This window comes from Aulonocara stuartgranti, assembly GCF_965226115.1.
Source record: "Aulonocara stuartgranti genome assembly, chromosome: 18".
Classification (NCBI taxonomy): domain Eukaryota; kingdom Metazoa; phylum Chordata; class Actinopteri; order Cichliformes; family Cichlidae; genus Aulonocara; species Aulonocara stuartgranti.
Genome location: NC_138954.1, coordinates 2603688 through 2624479, shown reverse-complemented (window position 1 = coordinate 2624479; position 20792 = coordinate 2603688). Strand labels below are relative to the sequence as shown.

At 43.6% G+C, this 20792-nt stretch overlaps 1 protein-coding gene across 1 annotated transcript; it reads right to left on the bottom strand.

Annotated features, from left to right (window-relative positions):
* Positions 1–1288: 1288 nt before the first annotated feature.
* Positions 1289–15858, bottom strand: vcpip1 (valosin containing protein (p97)/p47 complex interacting protein 1). The gene is made up of 3 exons (XM_082512919.1): positions 12893–15858; positions 9157–9243; positions 1289–7670 (listed from the first exon to the last, which is right to left on the bottom strand). Exons 1-3 carry the CDS (start codon positions 15540–15542, stop codon positions 6880–6882), a joined length of 3528 nt encoding a protein of 1175 aa, XP_082369045.1. The 5' UTR covers positions 15543–15858; the 3' UTR covers positions 1289–6879.
* Positions 15859–20792: the final 4934 nt, after the last annotated feature.

The following is a 20792-nucleotide window of genomic DNA, read 5'->3' as shown; positions in this document are numbered from 1 at the left end:
CTAAAAAATAAAATAAAACAACAAAAAAAGTGCTTGAAAATGTTTCCTCTATAGTGACTTTAATAAGCACAGGCCTACAGTATGTGGTGGAGGCACTGACGCTTAAAAGTAGAAGAAAGCAGCAGTCACGCATCCTGTGGATGGTTTGTGAAGTCTCCAAAAGTTGATTCTGTTCATCTGGACGTTTTCAGTGGGAGAAACGTTTCGTCGCTCATCCAAGTGCCGTCTTCAGTCTCTGACTGCAGGTTTCCCCAATCTTATAAACAGACATTTGCACAATGACTGAAATCAGTCCACTGAGGGAACAATGGGCTGGGAGGTCAGTTCATCATGATTATGCAAATTCTCATGACCATTGATCAGTGGTTGTTGATCAATGGTCATGAGTACCATTCACAGAGAGCTGGGGAATGGCTGCAATCACAGGATTGTATGATGGTGAAAGATGTTCCCTTAGGCCCCCTCCTCGATTCAGAGATGGTCTTTCCTTTTCACATAAACGGCCTCCTTTTCTCCCGCTGCAAACGCTACGTCCAGATGAGCAGAATCAGCTTTTGGAGATTTACTTACCTGGATGATTGATCATCCATCAAGACGTTTGTGAAGTTGTGTTTGTCCTGTGGACCAAACCACTGAGAACTACATGACGGGAGTTTATGTTTCTGAACTAAAAATGTATTTTCCCCTCTATAATTAAATCAACAGCTTTCACTGCATGTACACTGATGCACTGAGGAGGGCGCCTTCCTTATCCCTCTTTCATTTCCACCATGTACAGTTGCATTATTACAAGCACATTATAGGTTTCAGATGTTCTATAAAAGCCTTCAAATGTGGAGCTTTTGGAACTAAACAACTTTAATTTATTCAGATCTAGAAATACTTGTTCCCTCCTGTTAGTCTCTCCTCAGCATTGGACTGGAGATATCAATGATGTCAGTGTGATTTTTCAACACTTTCCAAATTTATCCAGAGGTGTGATTGGACCGTTTCATTGGCTGAATCTGGCCATGTGTCTGACACCCCAGACAGTGAGCAGTCTTTGAGTGACTGAAAGAAATGTTAAAGGTGTTCTCATCAAAATCACCAACGTTTAATTCAAAAAGACATAAAAGAGATAACACGATCTTTAACATCTTTGAGGCTCTTGCCAGCTCTACTCTTGCTTTTCTCTACAAACTTATGTTGACTGGACAACAGAGAAAAATGATTTCTGCACCATAAACAAACACCTTTTTTTAAACAGACAAACAGAAAAGTGTGTGAGTGACGACAAAATACGGAAACATGTGAAGGAAGTGATTTTATTGTCGGGGTTGGAAATTTATCACACATGCAAACAGCGATGTCGAAGCCGTGTATCATCAATATTTTATTAGCAAACCAGAGAGAAGTTAACAAAAGAAATCATTACTGCAGGAACTGAACATCTGTGTTTCTGTACAGATCCAAATATACTACAATATATACTATTATACAGGTGGATTACAATTCATGTCATTAGTACAGCAGTCACAAAGAAAAACTTCAAGTCTGTTACAGCAGTGTCGTCTGATCTGAGCAAACTCTCCTCCTGATTCGTGCTGCCGACCTGCTTCCTCTCTGACTGATGATGATGATGATGATTCGGCTATGGGCATGCTATGCTAACATTCCCCGTTTTCCTCAAAGTGCTAAAGATTCATCTGAACGGCAAAAACAGAAGGACCGTGATTCTGAAACAGACTTTTTTTTGCTAAACCAGAAAACAAAAAGGCCAAAAAAGTGAAAATACAAAGACTCCAGTTCAAATTAAACACAGTCGAGATAAAAGAGTTGAAGCAGAACCTAAGTGTAAAACATTTTATGCACAGTTTAAGGCCTGATGATTCATTACAGAAGTAACATGCAGAGGTGGAGAAACATCTGTGTTGGCGGAAACTGCCTTCCATGTTTGTGATGGAGCAGAGATCGGTGCCACTCGCAGGTGTCCTGTTTTACATTTCACACGGATTTAACAAACGCGATACAGCGTCAGTGAGATTTAGAGTTCAGAGTCATTTCCTTTGTTAATGCTAAACTAACCAGCTGCTCCAGAGCACAATGAAAAACATCTGCACATTTCTACATTTCTACAAAAGCATCGAATCAGAGGACTGTGAGCAGAAATGACCCAGTTTGTTCCTGTAAAAATCAGATGGATGTTTGAGACCTCTGGTTTGATGAATCATGAAAAGAAACTGCTGTTTTCCTCAAGAAGTCCCTGAAAAATCAACATGCAAAATAAAAGTACACAAACACACACACCAAAACACTGTACACACCAGTGTACATCTCCTGTTAGAAAACACAGGAAACTCTAAACTGCTGCTGATGCAACAGTTTAGAGTTCACACTGAACGTGGACGTCCCGTCAAACAGTGAAGACGAACCTGCTGAAAACTGTGCCATCAGAGAGGATTTCAGGCAGCAGCGCCTCTGAATAAAAGTCCTAATTTTTAAACAAATCTTCAGCCAATCACATGTTTTTACAAATAATTCAGTACTACTACCCAAGAAAAGACTGAACCTCTGATGAAGCTCAAAGCTGTACAAAGGTTATGAAAACACCTCGAGTGTGTGGCCCAGAAATGATCTTGAACTTCTTGTTTTGGTGCCGAGCTGCACAAACTTTGCCACAGCTAACCTTGTTAGTTAGCTCTGTTAGCTAGCTGCATGACTAGGTTTGTTACTATAACGACGCCAGCAAAAAACAACAACAACAAAGCAAAACCCACCTCTGAACATCAAGCACTGAAGAAACACATACACGTGAAGCCTCCCTTATAGAGCCTGTCCATATGTGACAGTGGCAGCATTTGCATTAACGTGCTCCTCTGGCTTCAGTCTGCCTGCCAGATGCTGAAGAGTGAGCTCTAACATCTGGATCTGTTTCACTGTTTCATGCTGAAAGAGGGAAAAGTTTCCTCTGCAGCAGGAAGAGCAGACACTGACTGAACGTAGAAACCACAAGCCTGGAGGCCAACTTAGAGTTGTAAAACCCTTTCTGCAGTGTGTGGTGAGCAGCTCTGAACGAGCTCCTCGTGAACTAAAACTAAGATCTGCATGTATAGGTGACAATAGCTGCTTGTAATTCACAACTAAGACGTCCATCTTCAGTGAAACCAAACACTCTGTGTGAACAATGAAAACATTTAAAAATGTCCAAAATCATCTTCATCAGAAACCTGGGACCCTGCTTCTGTGAGCTTATTCAGCAGCTGCATAAAGAGCTTTATGTGATAATGCTTTCTCTGCGGATTTGTCTTCAAACACACATTTACTTTCAGGTAATTCTGACAAAAACAGCAGCTTCTTTATGATTCATATAGAACGAGCAGACATGTGGACAACAGTGTGAAAGACACATGAAAAATGAGAAGAGTCACATGCTGCGACTCTAACCTGCCTGATGTTCCAGACGTGGAAACACAATCCACAAAAGCTGATTTGACACATCTAAAGATACTTTTTCTTCCTGCAGCGTTACAGGAATAAAGGAGCGGTTAAAGCCTCGGGGAAATAAAAATAATAAACTCTTGTTCTGTAATCTGGTGTCGCCACACTGAGGGAAGATTTAATTAAATCTCTCAGTTCCTGTTTGTGGTTTGGTTTTTACAGACGAGAGCTGATGATCGACGGTCACTTTGTGTCCCGTCGATCCTCAATTTGTACAAGTGAATTCTTTCTCATTCAGAGAGTGAAAAACTGTAATATATGATTCCCAAAAGCTGTTGTTTTAAAAACAATAGTTTAACTTGATTTCCACAATCAGTGCATCTCTATGAGACGCCTTCACTGACAGCAGGGCCACCTGGTGGTGAGTCTGGGAGGTTCAGCTGAAATGTGTAGGTGGTGTTTAGACCTGGAAGTTCAGTTAAGATGTTTGCATAGGACAGAAGCACAGAGGCCCAGCGAGGACTTCCTCCAACCAAAACTTAGATCAATCACGAGAATTTAAACTCCAGTGAAAACTTGAACCTGGTTTTTCTTTGGCTGTGTTCTGCTTTTGAAAAGAGAAAAAATGAAGCGAGAACCAAACCTTAAATGTTAGGAAGGAGCAGAAGGTTCATCTTCAGAGCAAAGAAGAAGAAGAAAGCCTCCCGAGGCCACACCAAAGCACCACTGAGACATGAATCCCACCTGAATGGAGCTTTAGGTTTCTTACTTTGATATTTGGGCCTTTTATGAAGTAACCTGATCAGCTGATGAGCACATGTTTAACTTTTGGGATGTGAAGATCAACTTGTTCACAAAGTATTTTCAGAGTATCTCCATAAGGAGGAGCCGTTCGCTTTAACCTGCACAAACCTCCGCAGCTCATTTTGGATTTTCTATAAATTCTACAAGCTAAACGCTTTTTGATTTCGCTGATTCCCATAATACTTTAACTGTGCTCCTGTGGCTAAGACTCATGGGAAAGGTAGTTGTTGAGCATAAGATAACAGTCCAGTGCAGAGTTATTTTACAGTGTTTTCAGGTAAACCGAGGAGAAGCTTCGACCTCCAGGAAGTTCATTACTGCTGCACATTCAACACGGCGCCACCTGCAGGCAATAAATACAATTTCTCTTCGTTGCACTGCACTCAAGTTCATATTCATGCTCACATCTCAAGGCATTTCATCTTTAGCTTCTAAAGCACCAGATATTTGCTTCATGTTTATGTCCCTCTAAACCTCACACAAAAGTCTTTTCAGGTACTGATTTCAAGAGTTTTAATAACAAACACAAAATAGTCCAGAGCAGAGTGGATCGTAACATTTATGTTCAAACACGTCGTGTCGAGGTCGTCTTGGGAATTTTATAGTAAAAAAATCATAAGTGACTCTTGTTGACTACATGTGCATCTCTAACACATCTTTGGCATTTTATTGCTACATTTACACAGATTCTCATGAATCTGCAGTGTTTGGAGATCAGATGAAACTTAAATTTAGGTGTTAAAAATTTAAAATATTTAACCTGGGATACATAAGGTGAATAAAAATACAGCTGGAACAAATATGTGAGAAATAAATTAGTTCTTGTTTTTAACACGTAACACTTTTTGTCAAACCCACATTTACACACTGGCAGTGAAGTGGGGTACACAGGAACCCAAACTAAGATCTTTTAAGAAGCCCGACCAACCAGAAACATCCATTAATGAAGCTAATGGCCACTCGAGCTTAGCCTTTGCAGACCCGCAAGTAAAAATATTAAAAATTTGATGAACTGTAAACAATGTTAATCGTATTTAACTTATTCATTTGGACACTGATAAGGCTTAAAGTTTGCATTAATGGGGGCGTGGCCCTGACAGGTGGGTGGTGACACAGGCAGGTGTAGCTGTTAGGCTTCAGCTAATCAGAGTCACTGAACGGGACCTCTCGACTGTGTTTGTGCTGTTGGAGCATTCTGGAGAATTTTTTAATGACGTTTAAAATTGTGACGAGCGACCCATCAGCTAAGAGACCGTTCCAGTATTTTATTCGTCTGTTGATTAGCATTAATCACCAGACATCTGTGCCTGTGTGCAGCTTATGGATGCAGCTTTCTGCTCAAACCAGCTACTGTTAGGTGGTAACTGAGCAATAAAACTTCTCATTTAAATATGGTTACACTCATCTGATGCTCAAAAAGCCATAAAAAGAGCACAAATACAACAAGGCCGTCTTTTCCATACAATCAACCTAAAAAGCAAATCAAATGTCAAGTAAACAACAAACAAAACAGAAGAAAAAATTAAAAGTGCAAAACACAACGGTCCAAATGGGACGTGGACCACCAAACAACTTGTACTAACAAACCAGCTCATGTGGACTTTGGAGGTCTCGCACAGCACATGTTCAATACTGCTACAGGCACAGATATCGACAGACGCCTTATTACTGATGTTGAGGCGCAGGTGGCATCACACAAAACTGCAATATGTCACACGTGGAGATGAGAGCGTGCGGTTAAATTTTAGATACAACAAATAGAAACTGCAGTTAGTTCTCTGCCTGGAGGTTGTGAGGGGCTTCATTCTGATTTTTCTAGAATATAAACCATTAAACTGGTGATGGTTAGAGGGGCAAAAAGGTAAAGTAAAAATATAAAGTCATCAAGGAGGATTCAGACAATCAAGCAAACACAGATCAGAGTTCTCCCTGCAGAGCTCAGACAAACGGAGGGTGGAAAGCAGATTCTGAAGGCGTTGATGCGTACGGAGGCCGGTGCACTTTTCAGAGCGTGCACTTTGACGGAAGCATGTTTGCAGGACGCGACGCTGGCGGCGGCCAGCTACTCTCCTTCCTGGTGGCAGATTAAGACTTCTTCTATCTACAGAAATGCGTCTCACCGGATTTTCCTCCTCGGAGATCCGTAAGTGTTCACAGCGAGAGGATTAGACGTCTGCAGGTGGGAACCGCAGGCCTAACGACAGAATCCCGTCACCTTATGGACGACTCTGCGATATACTGTGAGACAGTTGTTCACGATACATCATCAACTTAAGAGAAAAACTTATTTTGAATCAACGTGGGGATCACATCGTTGTATTTATTCATTACCGTGTTAAATTTTCATAGAGCGGTGCTGACAGGCGAGCTACAGTGGATACAGTGTAAACACACATGGCAACGGCTTCTGCAACAGATCTGTGAAACGGATGAATCGATGACATATCGCAGACAGCGCGTCACAATATATCGCTTCATCGACGGCTGTCCCACCTGGAGTTCGCAGCGGCGAGGACAGTCGGCCCGCTCTTAGTCATGCAGTAAAGACAACGCAACACGATGAAGACCAAAGCTTGAGGATCCGACCTGAGGTGTTATGACCCACAGATGCCGGTCAGGCGGGTGCGGGGGTGGGGCGGTGCTGGGGCTCAGGCGTGATCAGGAGTGATCCATGGGTTCGGTGGCGTTACTCTGCCCGGCGTCCTGGCTGTCCATCTCCTCCGGTTCCTCCACCTTCTGCTCAGGTTTGATGGCTGCCGTTGTCGACACTGCAGCTGGCAGTTTGTGGTCGGCCGTGGACACCGACTGGTCCTCACCCGCCTGGCTTCCGGCCGTCGGCTCCTGGGCAGCCCTACCCCCGGAGGCGGTGCTCTGCTGCTCTTTCAGGTGCCGCTCCATGGAGGCCTGGATGGAGGACACCATTTCCTGCAGCTTCCTTCGCTGCTGCTCCATCAGGCTGGGGTCGAGTCCACGGCCGTCCTTCATGGTGACGAAGCCCGGAGCCATGCGGACCAGCTCCCTGGTGGTGTCCTCGGGGATGTCCGACAGGTCCGGGGGTCCTCGGGACACGCTGGCACTCAGGTCCACGCCACTGCTGTGCTGTCGTGTGATAGGGCGGTGTTCTGGTGGTGAGGAGCCTCCGGCGCTGCCCAGAGAGTGGCCTTTTCCCTGAAAGGCTGTGACACTCTGCAGCTGCTCCTTTTTACGAACAACGCCACCGCTGCCCAGCCGCAGCACGCCATGAGAGGGACTACCCTCTCTACTGCCCCTACCGGATGCCTCAGAGCGTAGCTGCACCAGGGCCTCCTTCACCAGTTCCTCGACATCAGGCCCAACAGGGAAGTGACCGGCAGCGTCCACGCAGAGCTCCAAACGCTCCTCTGCTGCATTATAAACAAAGGTTTTCCCTGTGAGGTGAGGCAGCGTGCAGTGCTTCCCGTCCATCAGGCCTGAACGAGAGAGAGAGAGAGAGGTCATTCCCAGCTTGACATGATTCACAGTCTAAAATAATCCTTATTAATCTCATCCTGGGTCTTGGTCTGAAACAAGCCTTCAGCTCTGCCAACTCTGATTGGCTGCCCCTCACAAGAAAAGGTTTAAATCAGTAGGCAAGAAACTTTTATTCTCACATTCAGACACAATTTATATAGAAAAAAAGAATCTGAACAGCAATTTATGGGAGACTTCTCAGATACTACAGATGGCCAGCGTCCTCCGCCTTCCCCCAAAGAGCCAATCAAGTTGAAGCAGGAAACATATTCGTGTTATTGCATTGATGCCTGTGTATAAGCTCACAAACATTTCAGCAGCTGTAACGTTGTGAAACTGTGCAGTGCAGTGGGAGCAGAGCATGTGAGGGCTGTCAAACTTTATTGTTTTAGATTTAACTTGTAATTTTGTTTTTCTTTAAGCTCTCTTATTATCAAACTAAGCTCATGCTTTTAGTTACGCGCTCTGAAACACCTGCAAAGATTCAAATGACCATATTAGCGCCGTCACACAGATCCAAGAGTAGAAAAACAGTGTTTGGAGAAAGTGAGTTCGCGGCTGACTTGACTATCCACCATTGTAACAATATATCTATGACAGGTAAACAAAAGCACAATAGGTCAACTTTAATAACACAGCTGTTCTCCCTCCCTCGGGTGGGATGTACCAAATATATTGACAAAGGTTCAAGGGTTTGCTTTCATTTATGCTGCGGTTAGCTCCAGAGCATCAGATAGAAACACAGCAACAGTCTGACAATCTGATAACAGGAAATAAGAAGTCGCCATAAAGGATCCTGTGTTATTAGTTTTTGGTTTGCAATAACTTACAATAAAGAATATGACAGATAAAAACAAACTGATCCTTTAATCACACCAATCTGCTTTCAGACATGTCTGAGGAGTCACGTGCATGTGACAAGAATCGATATATTTCAATCAAACTTCATCTGACTGTAAACTCTGACATATATTCCTCTGTGCTGCAGAGGACCAGAGCTCAGCACACATCAGTGAGCCACTCCACGTTCCTTTATTTACCAGAAATCTGGGCACTATCATCTAATCGAAATCCTCTCCACATGTTTACAACAGACCCCGTTTTCTTCTCTGGGAAGGAGTTCCTGTAAGGTGCGTGCTGGGAACCCGGAATATGGCACAAATGTGGACCACTGGGCATTGATCATCAGGTCTGGGAAGAAACATTTCATTTCCTGCAGCCTCGTGAATTTTATTCACTGAACTTTTCTGCTCTCAGGCGTCACCTGATCAGTCGCGTGTGTTTCTGCTACATTTCTGCACATGTTTAAAATCTGTCTAATAATTAGTTAGCAAAGAAGCCTTTAAAAAAAGTAGCTCACGTATGATAAGCTCCGGTTCACAGTGATGCAGACACACAAACGCACATGTATAAATGTACCTGCTCTGTTACACAGAGCCTGCTTACCCATGTCTTTCTTAACGATGTTGTAGAAGACGCCGCCCTGCTGGAATAAGTGTGGCAGCTTCTTTGCGTACGACCAAACATCCTCACCTGAAACAAAGACAAACATTTTAAAAGGATCCAACGAATGAGACGAGGTCCTAAACACAACACAAGGTTAAAATGTGTCTGTGTGAGCAGGACGCTACACAGGACAGCACAATGTAGGACCACAGAAGTCCTCGGTGTCAGAGTGCAGAGGCCACAGCTTTGGCAGGAACGTGAGCGGTCAGAGCAGCACAAAAATAAACAGAGACCGAAACATCTGAATGTAAGACACAAGAGTGGAAATACAGTTGATACTCTGACCTCGCCATTGTTTGGCGTACAGTGAAGCCGCTGATATGTAAAAATATATTTAAACCTGAAAGCAGTGGTGGACAAACCTACGAAATGTTTCTTGATAAAGGTGTGACATCACATTTATTTCTACATGATGAATATGAAGCTGCAAGCAGCAGCTATCGTCAGTCATTTATAGAAACCTCTGTGGTTCCAGTATGTTTGCTTTCACACTCAGTGAAGCTCACACTACATACAACATCTACAGCTTTGATGCTGATGGTAAAGCCAGGCTAGCGATTCCCCCTCGTTTTAACCTCGCACTGCTGCTCATGCTGCTGCTACTCTGTAGGAACATTCACATTTTTATATTCTACATTTCATCTACATTTACCGTCTCTTGTTTTAGAGGTCCTCTAATAAATGCCATTGTCCTTCAGCTGCTTCATATTTAGTCTCAACAACCTCGACAGAAAATATCAATCCACTTGTACTCTCCTGCTGTGATTAAAATGATCCATCTCATCTGAGACATAAACCCTTTTTTATTGCAATAACAGTCATCTAAGCCAATAAATAAATGTCCAGTCTGTCACTGATCATTGTCTCCATTAATTCCCAAATCTAAAACTTAAAGTGGAATGTGTCGATGTGGGTTTTTCTGCTGAGAAAACCTAAAATGGTTCATTAATGATTCAGTTTCAGGCAAAGTTATTATAGTGAACCAAGAATAAATTGGCTACAGTAAAAATAAAAACTAGACTTTGCAATAAAGCTACTGTAAACAATATTTTTTCACTTTATTTTTCAACACAACCAGCCTGAGGAACATCTGGTGCATCTGTTTAATGAGTCTGGGACTTGAATGTGTATGAAGTGTGTTAACCTTTAAAATTTTGCACCTGACAAAACCTCCAAATATATAAGAACAAAACTAAAACTACCACCAAAACTCATGAAAACTAAACTGAAACTCATCATTTCCAGACAATGAAAATTGAAAGTGAAATGAGCAAAAACAACAACTTAAGCTTAAAATGAAATAAAATCTGGTTTAAGGTTAAATTTTATTTGGTGTACAAAACCACTGTCAATAAATAAAGGCGATAAAACCATATTCAGGTGTTTATTTAGCTTCAAATATCCTGTCAGTAAAACAGGGACTTCAACACTGCACTGATGCACTGAGTCCATTTGAAAGTGCGTGACGGTGCATTTCCTTTTGTTTGTGTGTTTATATGTAATGCACGTCGCACATATTCAGCTACAGGTCTGCTCCATTCAGCTGTGTGAACTCTGAGCTCTGGGTTGGAGGCACTGTCTGGTGAGCGGATGCTTTGTTTCATCCTGGCCGGGGCCGGGCGGGGGGATTATTGAACACGAGCTCGGTGCTGACAGGAAGTGCAGCGTCAGGCCTGCGGAGCGCTCGGAGCGCAGCCGAAACCTTCCTGAATATCGACAGACGCTCTGTGTGTGTCACACGGCCCGATCTGTTTATCCTAACGCAGTTGTGACCTTTGACCTGATTGGCAGGTGAGACGGGGAGGGAGCGAGTTGCTCGAGTCAGCAGATTCTCACACTCACACACAAAACAAGTCTCTTGTTTGCTCATGGCAGCTGATCAGAAACCTGGGAGCTCAATCAGCTGCTGAGAGCAAACGGCAGTTTTTTGATCACCTGCCTGCACTAGCCAATCAGAAACCAGCAGGCATGTGCGCTGCACACCTGGAGCTGTTCTCTTTATTCACACACAGACACACACAAACACACTTCAGCTTACTCTGCAGTCTTAAGCAAGCAGCAGCATCATTGCAAGAAGACAATAAATTAAACACGACGATGATCCATCATCATCATCATCACCACATTCAATAATATGAGTGAACACAGAAAACAAAGACATCCCCATGCTGGAGAAACTGGAACAGGAGATGTTTACTGTACAAATCGTTATCATTCTGACTGATTATTAATCAATAAAATAAAGTGCTGTATGATATTAACCTGACAGCACTCTCTATAAACACACCGTCAGCCCCAGCACAGTAGGTTTGTATCGTCAGGAGCTCAACCTGTGAACAAACATTGACTATAGAGATGCTAATTATAATGAAAATATAAACAAGAGGTCAAATTAATGAAAGGGCAGACAGCAGAACGAGTTCAATCGTTATCTTTGAATGATTAATGATCAAAAGTTGAACTTTAAAGCAAACTGAAGCACCAGCACTGTCATGTTTGAGGAAATGTTATTTTTTCCATACCAGGGTTTTCTCTGCATGTACTAAAAACACATTTGACGCCAATCGAAGCTGGCTGTCAACCAAAGGAAAATCACTGCGACAGAAGATATTAAAACATACGTCGGGTTTAGTTTTACTCAAGGTTGAAGACATCTTTGCTAATAAAATGGCCAAAAAGACTTAAAGTCAGTCGACACATTCTTTGCCTCAACTACAGTCATGGATAATTGCATGTTCACCCCCAGAAGCCAGGACACATTTTATCATATTTTATCCTGCTTTTATTAAGTCTAATTGAACCTTTGTGCTTCTTTGTATATTTACCTGTAAATAACTCACTGCTAAGTCACAGATTAACTCTGTACAGTAACAAGCAACAGCCAAGAGCCGGACTGAATGACTGATTCAAGTTATTATAACTGAAATACACGTTTCCTTATGCAAGCATAGGAAAAAGAGGACTGTTTTCCTTTAGCTTTATTGTAGAAAGGAATGTTTCTAAAATCAAACTAAGAAGTGAATTATTAAAATAAGAAAGTAGCAGCAGCCACTTGGCTCTGTTAAACCTGACGAGCGGGTTTTAGCTCCTGAAGTGCAGAACAACACAGGAGAAAAATAGTTTTCTCCTGGCAGCCTTCAATCAGACCAACAAGCTTTTATATCTTAGATCAAATGTGACAAAATCAAAGCCTGAGGATCAAATCTGGCCCTTTGCAAAATTGAATCCAGCATGGATTTCATTTAATAAGGCAGACGATTTCAAGACAGGCCCACTATCTGCTGAAAACGGAGACGATCACTGATTTCAAAGAACGTAATCAGTGTCTCGGCTGTGATATTCGAATCCACACGTCAGCAAAGAATTCAGGATTCACAGCATCTTTAAAGTGAAAAGAAGCTGCAGCTCCAGCACAATAACTTTCCTCTAGTGACATCTCAAAGTGACACAGCTTGTTTTTATGTGCAGCCAGTTTCGCTTCAGAAGGCCGTACGGTACAGGTAAGCTGTGCGACCAAAGATCTTTTGCTCTGCTTTATATCAGGATGGATCTTATGCTCTGAAATATCCTAAACGTACACTTCCTGTCACATTCAGTCTTGTGGCACAGGTTGCTGTGATAATACATTACTTTGCTTCACTCACTAACTTACTTGGTACCCTACATGTAACCTTACCCATCAACGTTGCTAGGAGACAAAGGGAGGACATCTCAAGGTCGATGCTGTCCTGGAGTTCCCGGCTGCTCATTCTTCCGGGCGTCACGGCGTCCTCGCTCTTCACTGAATGCAGGGCGGAGTGCGAGCTGGAGGCTCGGGGAATGGAGGCCGCAGGGCTCTTGTCCTCTGGGCCTTTTAGGATCTCCACAGTCACCCTGTCACCATGCTGCAGCGCCACTGGCTCGTTTTCCTCGCCATCTTTTGGTGGGACCAACTCCTTAGGTGGGAAACCGTAGCGGATGCATTGCTGCGCCGGCGGCACGCTGAACTGGTTGCTGATGCTCCTCTGCAGCTCAGAGAAGGTCGTGTGGGCCTGCAGAGTCAGCATGGCCTGTCTGCCGTCGCTCGTAGTCACACGAATCTTTTTCTCCTTACTGGACGAAGACGGGGAGGAGGACTTGGTGGGTGTGGCTGGAGCTGAAGAGGAGGAGGTTTCTGGAGAGCCTCCGGGTGAAGAAGTCCGGCCCTGGCCTTTCTGCTCCTGCTTCAGTTTGTCAGTCCGACGCTTCTGGGTGACGAAGGCCTGCTCGCTGATGCTCTGCTGGATGCTGCGCTCTGCTCGGCTCATCGTTAGCTCCTCCTTGTGCAACGTCTTTGCTTTCTGTCCCGTCAGGATGATCTTTGTGGGCGGCTGGGGGTCCGCCGGCTGCTGAGACTCTGAGGCATCAGTGAGGCGCTGGACATGAGCCCCGTCGATGGACACGGGGTTGTATTCGTCCGGGTTCTTCTTGGCCGTGTGATGGAGGATAGTGTTGACCACTTTCTGCACCAGGATCTCACTGCCAAACTCGCCCGGGAAGTGCTTTGTGACGAGCTTCATGGCCACGTCGTACACGTTGCTGTTCAATGAAGGGTCAGTCTCATACTGGAACCAGTACACTGTCTCTCGCACCACCCGACCCCCCCACTCCAACGTGATGGGGAAGGCCTCGGGGAGGTTGTCATACTCCTTCCCCTCCCAGTAGTGTTTGAAGCCACACCCACACTTCCCTCCCTGGGAGCGGGTGTTGGTTCTGTCCCCATCCAGATAAACCACCGAGCCGTTTCCACGGATATGGCGGACTGACGTGCCGTGACACCAGTTGCAGGTGTTGAGGGAGCTCAGTTTGTAGTCTGGGAGGAGAACATCCCTTTGGGGGTCGTAAGAGCAGACCACGTTGTTGAGGGGGAAACTGTAGTTCTTATCCGGCCGCAGCTGGCCGTGTGTGGATTTGGCTAAGTTGTAGAGCTTACCGCCGGGAATCAGCCACTCCGGTGGGATGTGGAGCTCAGAAAGGGCGCCACAGATCAGGCAGCGATGCAGCCGATTTTCCATCACTGACTTCTTTGCCGCCTCTGTGACCTCCTCTGGATGGATGCCAATCACGCCAGTCCTCCTGTAGACGTACTGGTGAACGTCAGCCACCAGCGACGGGTGGATGCTGTGCTTCTCCATAAATACCTCCTCCATGGCGTTAACTAGCCTCATCAGATATTTATCCTGCAGGCTGCGATCTCCGCCAATCACGCAGCTCCCATCCGCTTCTAACTTGATGTACTTCTTGATGAGGTCCTGAGGGACGCCCCAGGCCTTTGGCAGCAGACGGGGTGGCAGCTTTGGCAGCACCGTGTTCTTGATTCCCACCAGAGGGATGTAGTGGTTCCTGCTGGAGCTGCTCCAGGCGATACAGATGGGTTTGTTCAGCTTCCCATCTTTCCCCTTGCACTGCTCCTCCGGCACCAGTCCAGGCAGGAAGGTGGCAGAATAGTCCCCGGAGCTCCTCATCCCACTCAGGGAGTCCAGGAGAATTATGGGTCGGTGGAGGACGTTGGCTAAGCCAAATATGTGGATGTTGCGTAGTCCAAGGGGTACGCCTTCTGGTGGGATGAAAAGAGGGTCGCACTCGTTGATGATGTCCTCCCACTCTGCAGCATCTATAAAGTCCTGAAAAAGTGCCTTGTAGCGTTCCAGATTCTGCTTGAAGTTCTGTTTGAGGTTTTCACGGAGGGCATGCCAGAACAGTTCTCTCCCCACCAGAGCTCTGGACACAGCGTGGACCAGGCAGTGCCCGTCTCCGTCCACATGCACCGGGATGAGACACTCTCTGTTGCCGTTGGCTTTCTTCACCTCCTCCAGAGTGTCGTGGAGGTATATAAGGCTCCCTGACCTATCTTTGCCATAGCCTATGGTGGAAACATGGTCCGGCTCAATGAGAAAAGCTCTGTCTCCCAGGATGGAACAGTCAAACATCTCCCCTTGGTTCATCTCCCTCAGAAGCTTGGCTTTGCCGGTTTGTTTGTCCATGCCATACCTGGTGAGCACGGGCGACAACAGCTTGCAGTGGTAGTTAGAAAGCCCCATCACTTTCACCAGCTCGGTCCCCTTCTTCGGGGCCCCGGTGACGCCGAGCAGGGCGTTTCTGAGCAGATTGTGAAGCACGACATCGGGGTCGGTGACTTCCTCAACGTTCTGCAGGTTCTTCTGCTCGTGGCGCTGACCACACTCGGTACACTCGATGCTAACGGAGCCGTAAGCAGGAAAGAAAAGCCTCGCCTGACATTTCGGGTCTGGGCAGGTACCAGACAAAATACGCTTGTCTTTTTTCTTTGAGCTCTGCAGCAGCGACATTTTGGCTGAAAAAAGGCTGACGCTGTGTGTCAGCTTCACAAAACCATGATATTCACACTCCGGCGAGGCTGTCAGGCGAGCTTTGACTCCGCTAACGACAGTTATTTTACAAAATAACACAAGAACAACACGGAAGCGGCTGTTTTTTCCTTTAGCTGTTCGCCGTTGCTAGACGTACATACGTAATGACGTCAGTTACTGGGATTTGTAGTTTTTTTTCTCTTTATCTATGTTTAAACAACTACGCACCAGCATCAAAATGACTGCATTTTTATCTTTTCCCTGTTCGAACATTAGCTGGAAACGCGAGAAACTCAAACAGTAAAACGCATATGTCGGGTTAAGTCGTGTACATTTACGACCTTAAACCCAGGTTAACTGCATTTACCAGAATGCAACGCGTCACAGTGACGTGTGTTGTGTAAGGAAGTCAATTCGGCAGAATCATGTCAATTTGGACTGACTGGGTTTGCTTTTCTTCTTCTAACGTATAGTTTTGGTCCCCACAAAATCCAGTGAAATACAGTTTTCACTTACGTTGTTTATAGACTTTTATTGTGCCCTGTGGTTTGCACGATCTGGGGCACAAAACCAACAGAGTTTGGATTAAAGACACTGACAACACGAGTTTACCGGTTAGCTTAGCCGTTAGCCATCTGGGAAAATTAGCAGGGTGCCGAGCAGGGCTCGCATTGAATATTTATCATTCCATTTAAATGTCGTTGCTGTAACCAGCGGTAACTGGATCTGGGACGTTTAGAGAAACCAACCGTCGCCGAACTCCATTTAGAAATATGTGGATTTAAGTTTCCTTGTGCGCCGGTCAATACACTGAATTCACAGAGCTATATTAAAAGCTTTGTACACATTTTAAGCTAGTTGTGACCAATGCGTCTTAAATGCGATGCATCAGAATGCACTTTATTTCAGGGCGAACCAGGCTTGATGCTGCCGCCTGGTGCGACTCCCTGGCAGGTGACTCGGGGAACAATGACATAATGGTTTTGGAGCAGTGACCAAGCAAAACAGGACCCTCTGAACACTGAAAGGACAGAAACACAGTTCATCTTCTGAATGCTAACTGTAATATTTAATAAGACTTAAATAAGATTGTCTCAGTGTCACGTTAAGCACAAATGATTAAAATGATCGTAGATGTTTACAAAATCACCAGTAGAGATGATGCATTACAGTGTAGCCCTGCAAGGTAAGGAGCTTTGCATTGTAAATGAGCTGTAAAGTATGTTTAACTCAAGTATATCAGAGTCTAGCTCAACCCCCTAAATAAAAAACAATGTTGAGCTTTGGAGCTCTGAGATGCCCGTTTTCTAAATAAGGTTGCATGAACTCCTGCACTCCTCTAAATGAATCTATTAAACCAAAGAGTGCCTGTGAGATTGGACCCAGGGACATGGCTAGAAGGGGCTGGGAACGGCTTTGCAGGTGAACCACAGTTGGACAAATTGCTGTCACTGAAGGGAAGCAAATACTAATATAGCGTACTAATAAAGAAAAATTCTATATGTCCAATTTGAAGGTACATCTCAAGGTGGCTTATGAAAAACCAGACCTGTGATCCCGTTTAAGCCAGTGTGACATATTTTTATTTGTCTTTCCTGTGTGCGTTTTGTTGTGCTTTTCCTTACAACACAAAGCACCTTGAGGCGACTGTTGGTGTCAGTTGGTGCTATATCAATAAAATTGAATTGAATTGTGCTGTATCTATCAATGTGACCTGCCCAGGGGCGTCTAATGTAAATAGCAGTTTACTTAAATTTTTTATATTGAGGTCCAGTAGGTACCGTACTTGTTAAATAAACAACCAGAACCAGTGTAAACACTCGTCCACCCTTTGTAAAGCAAATAAAACAGAAGCTTTGCAATTTGGTGTAGTACCTGCGATACTATTTGTAGTATTACATTGTACTATATTCGTATTACTCTCTCCCACAGTCTAATTTTTTCACTCTTCTTTAGCACAGACTATGATGAAAGATCTCTTACCTGAGTGGGCGCCGTGTGCACATTCAGAGCAGTGGGCCAGTCTGAATGCTTTTGTGTGACATCAGGAGAAAATATCCAGCGTGAAACTTGCCTTGAACAGGTTCATCTGTTTTCAGTTCACAGTAGATTGTGGGCCATGTAAGAGCTTGAGTAGCTTCTGCAGCAAAACGTGAGAGAAAGGTCATTTTGACTTATACTAATTTTATAAAGTGTGATTTTGGTGCTAAAGAGAAGGCGTCTCTTTGTGATCATCTGCACACCAAAAACATCTAAAATAAAAATTTCACACCATCTTTTGGCAGTAAATTATTCTTTGCTTTAAAAATGCTGCAGAAACAGTTTTATTTTTGTGAATTCGCAGAGGCACTGCCCCTGGGACTGTATCAGCATGAGCGCCCAGTTCTGTGGTGACCCCTTGTGGCAAGAGCTGAGAGTAGCTTCTTTTTTATTGCATGGTTGAATACGGTTTTGTTTTTCTGCTTTTACTGTCAGACGTAACAGAAACCTGACACCATTTTCTGTGCTGCTGCTGTCCGGCCTGGCTTTGGATCTGGATTTAAGACTGCTAAATGCATTTTTCTGAGAAACAGTATACTGACAAGTGTCAGGGTTTATTTATTTATCTCATTCAGTAACAAACAAACAAAAACACACAGATATGTTTGAAATTCTGTGAGATCCTCTACATGCCAAATAACTTTGTCAAATGAGAAGTGTTCATGTTTATGTAAAACATTTGTACATGATAATAAATGTCATATATGAGTAAAGACAAATAAGTTCTCTACGTACAAAGACACAGAACAAGACCAAATCTTTTTTTCTTTGGTCTCAACAGTTCTGACCACAGATGACTGAATCTTTGAGCACCATTATATGATTATATAATTCACCTTTGTTCTTCATAGGAATGCCCTTTGATTTTGAACTACTTAGTTCTTTTGAATAACCACATGATGGCGGTCTTATCCTTTTCGTTTTTAATCTCAGCACTAGCAGCAAACTCAAATCCACAAAACTTGTCATCATATGTTTGTTTCAAACGAACCACAGAGACCTTATTGAAACTTTTATTTACTGTGGTAAGAAAGAAGGGAAACAAACTGCCAGACAAATGTGGAAATCCAGCATCACCTTCAGAGACGTTACTTAAGTTTAAAGCAAAAAAGGAGACACTGAGGTTTTAAAATCTTTAGTTGTTAATATTTTTACAAGGTAAAGAGTCACGAAGACACTTTGCAAATGTAACATAATTGTGAAATTGACCAAACTATTAATTAAAACATTAAAATATGAACAAAGTTATCAGTAAGCTTTAAATGAGCCCATAACCTGCTGTGTTTATGTTTTGAATTAACAAAACTAAAAGGGGCCAATAAAAATATTGTTTTAGATGATAAAAGCTTTTACCAAAGGAAATGAATAAACTTCAAACATTCAGACTGCACAACAAGATTTTAAGATTTTTTTATTAAAAATAAAATAGTCTGATTTGTTTAAGAGTAAATTTACGTATAAACATAAGATACACTAAATTATAATGAAAAACTGGCAATACACGATTATTAAAGGCCTTATAAAAACACTGTTTTCACTGTTTACTTAAAAGCACAGTATAGAGCCTTTGTTAATTTTATTAGTACCAACAGTCAGGATTAATACAAGATGCATACACAGTATTTCCACTCACAGGTAAATATTTGTATGCAGACTGACTATTTTTTCCCAGAAGTACACACTGTGTGAGTGTTACGAGTTTAACAACACTCCGTCTACTCACCTGTAGTCACACAGAAGCCTCTTCCGTGAAAGCCCATTTGAAATGGTGCTTATAATTAGCAAATACACTAAAGTGTGCTCAAGTGCACAATTACCTCTCTGGCTTTGCAACAACATCACTGATCTCTTTATAACTTTTATTTTATTTTGGAAGCACAGTGTGGATCTCCAAAAGATCGGCTGCTTTGGCTTCAAAATAAAAGTAATAAATCAAATTGTATGTGGACTGTAGGGGCTGTTGGGAACTTTAAGGATATGTTAGAAATCACGTGGCCCTCAAAATATATAACACTGTCCAGTCATTTTTAGGATTTTCATGGGTTTACAGCTTAGCACCTTTAAACGTGTTAACAGAAGAACTTTCAGGTCAAACATTTAACAGAAAGACTGAAGTGTTTCAAAATACTTCATCCTCTAGCTGGGTTTGAAAGAACAAAAAACAGACAACTGATCAAAATATTGCAGCAAAAATAATAAAACAACATAATATAACATAAAATGGGCCTGATCTCTGATAACAACAAGACGGCCTACCTGAAGGAGATTAGGAATCTGGAGAACTGGTGCCAGAGGAACAACCTCCTTCTAAACGTCAGTAAGACAAAGGAGCTGATAGTGGACTTCAGCACTAAGCAGGAGAGGAACTACCAGACCCCCGTCATCAACGAGTGCCCAGTGGAGAGAGTGGACAGCTTCAAATACCTCGGAGTTCACATCACGCAGGACCTGTCATGGTCCTGTCACATCAACACTGTGGTGAAAAAGGCCCGTCAGCGTCTCTACCACCTCAGACGCTTGAGAGACTTCCAACTGCCCTCCAAGGTTCTCAGGAACTTTTACTCGTGCACCATAGAGAGCATCCTGGCGGGAAACATCTTAATCTGGTTCGGGAACAGCACCATGCAGGACAGACGAGCTCTACAGAGGGTTGTGCGGTCAGCTGAGCGCACCATCCGCTCCGAGCTCCCTGACCTGCACTCAATCTACAGCAGGCGGTGCTGGACCAAGGCCAGGAAGATCGTGAAGGACCTCAGCCATCCCAACAACAGACTGTTCTCTCTGTTGAGGTCAGGAAAGCGATTCTGCTCCCTGAAGACCAACACAGAGAGACTGAGGAGGAGCTTCTTCCCGCAGGCGATACGGTCTCTCAATCACACCACCACACAGTACTGACCCACACATACAGTTCTTACACACACACTGGACTTTCTGGACTTTGTTTCACTTCATCACTTAAATCACTTTAAGCATATTTGCACTGCAGAAGACATAATGTGGATTGCACAACACTGGTCACTATATTCTTCATTTCCAGTTAATACTTGTACAGCTGCTGTTATTGTGTATATATTTATTTATATTTAGATTCCTTCATACATTCTTATATAGTTCTATATTGTGTATTGTGTATTTTGTTGTACAGTTATTTTATTTTCAACTTTAATTTATGTATTTTATCTTATTCTT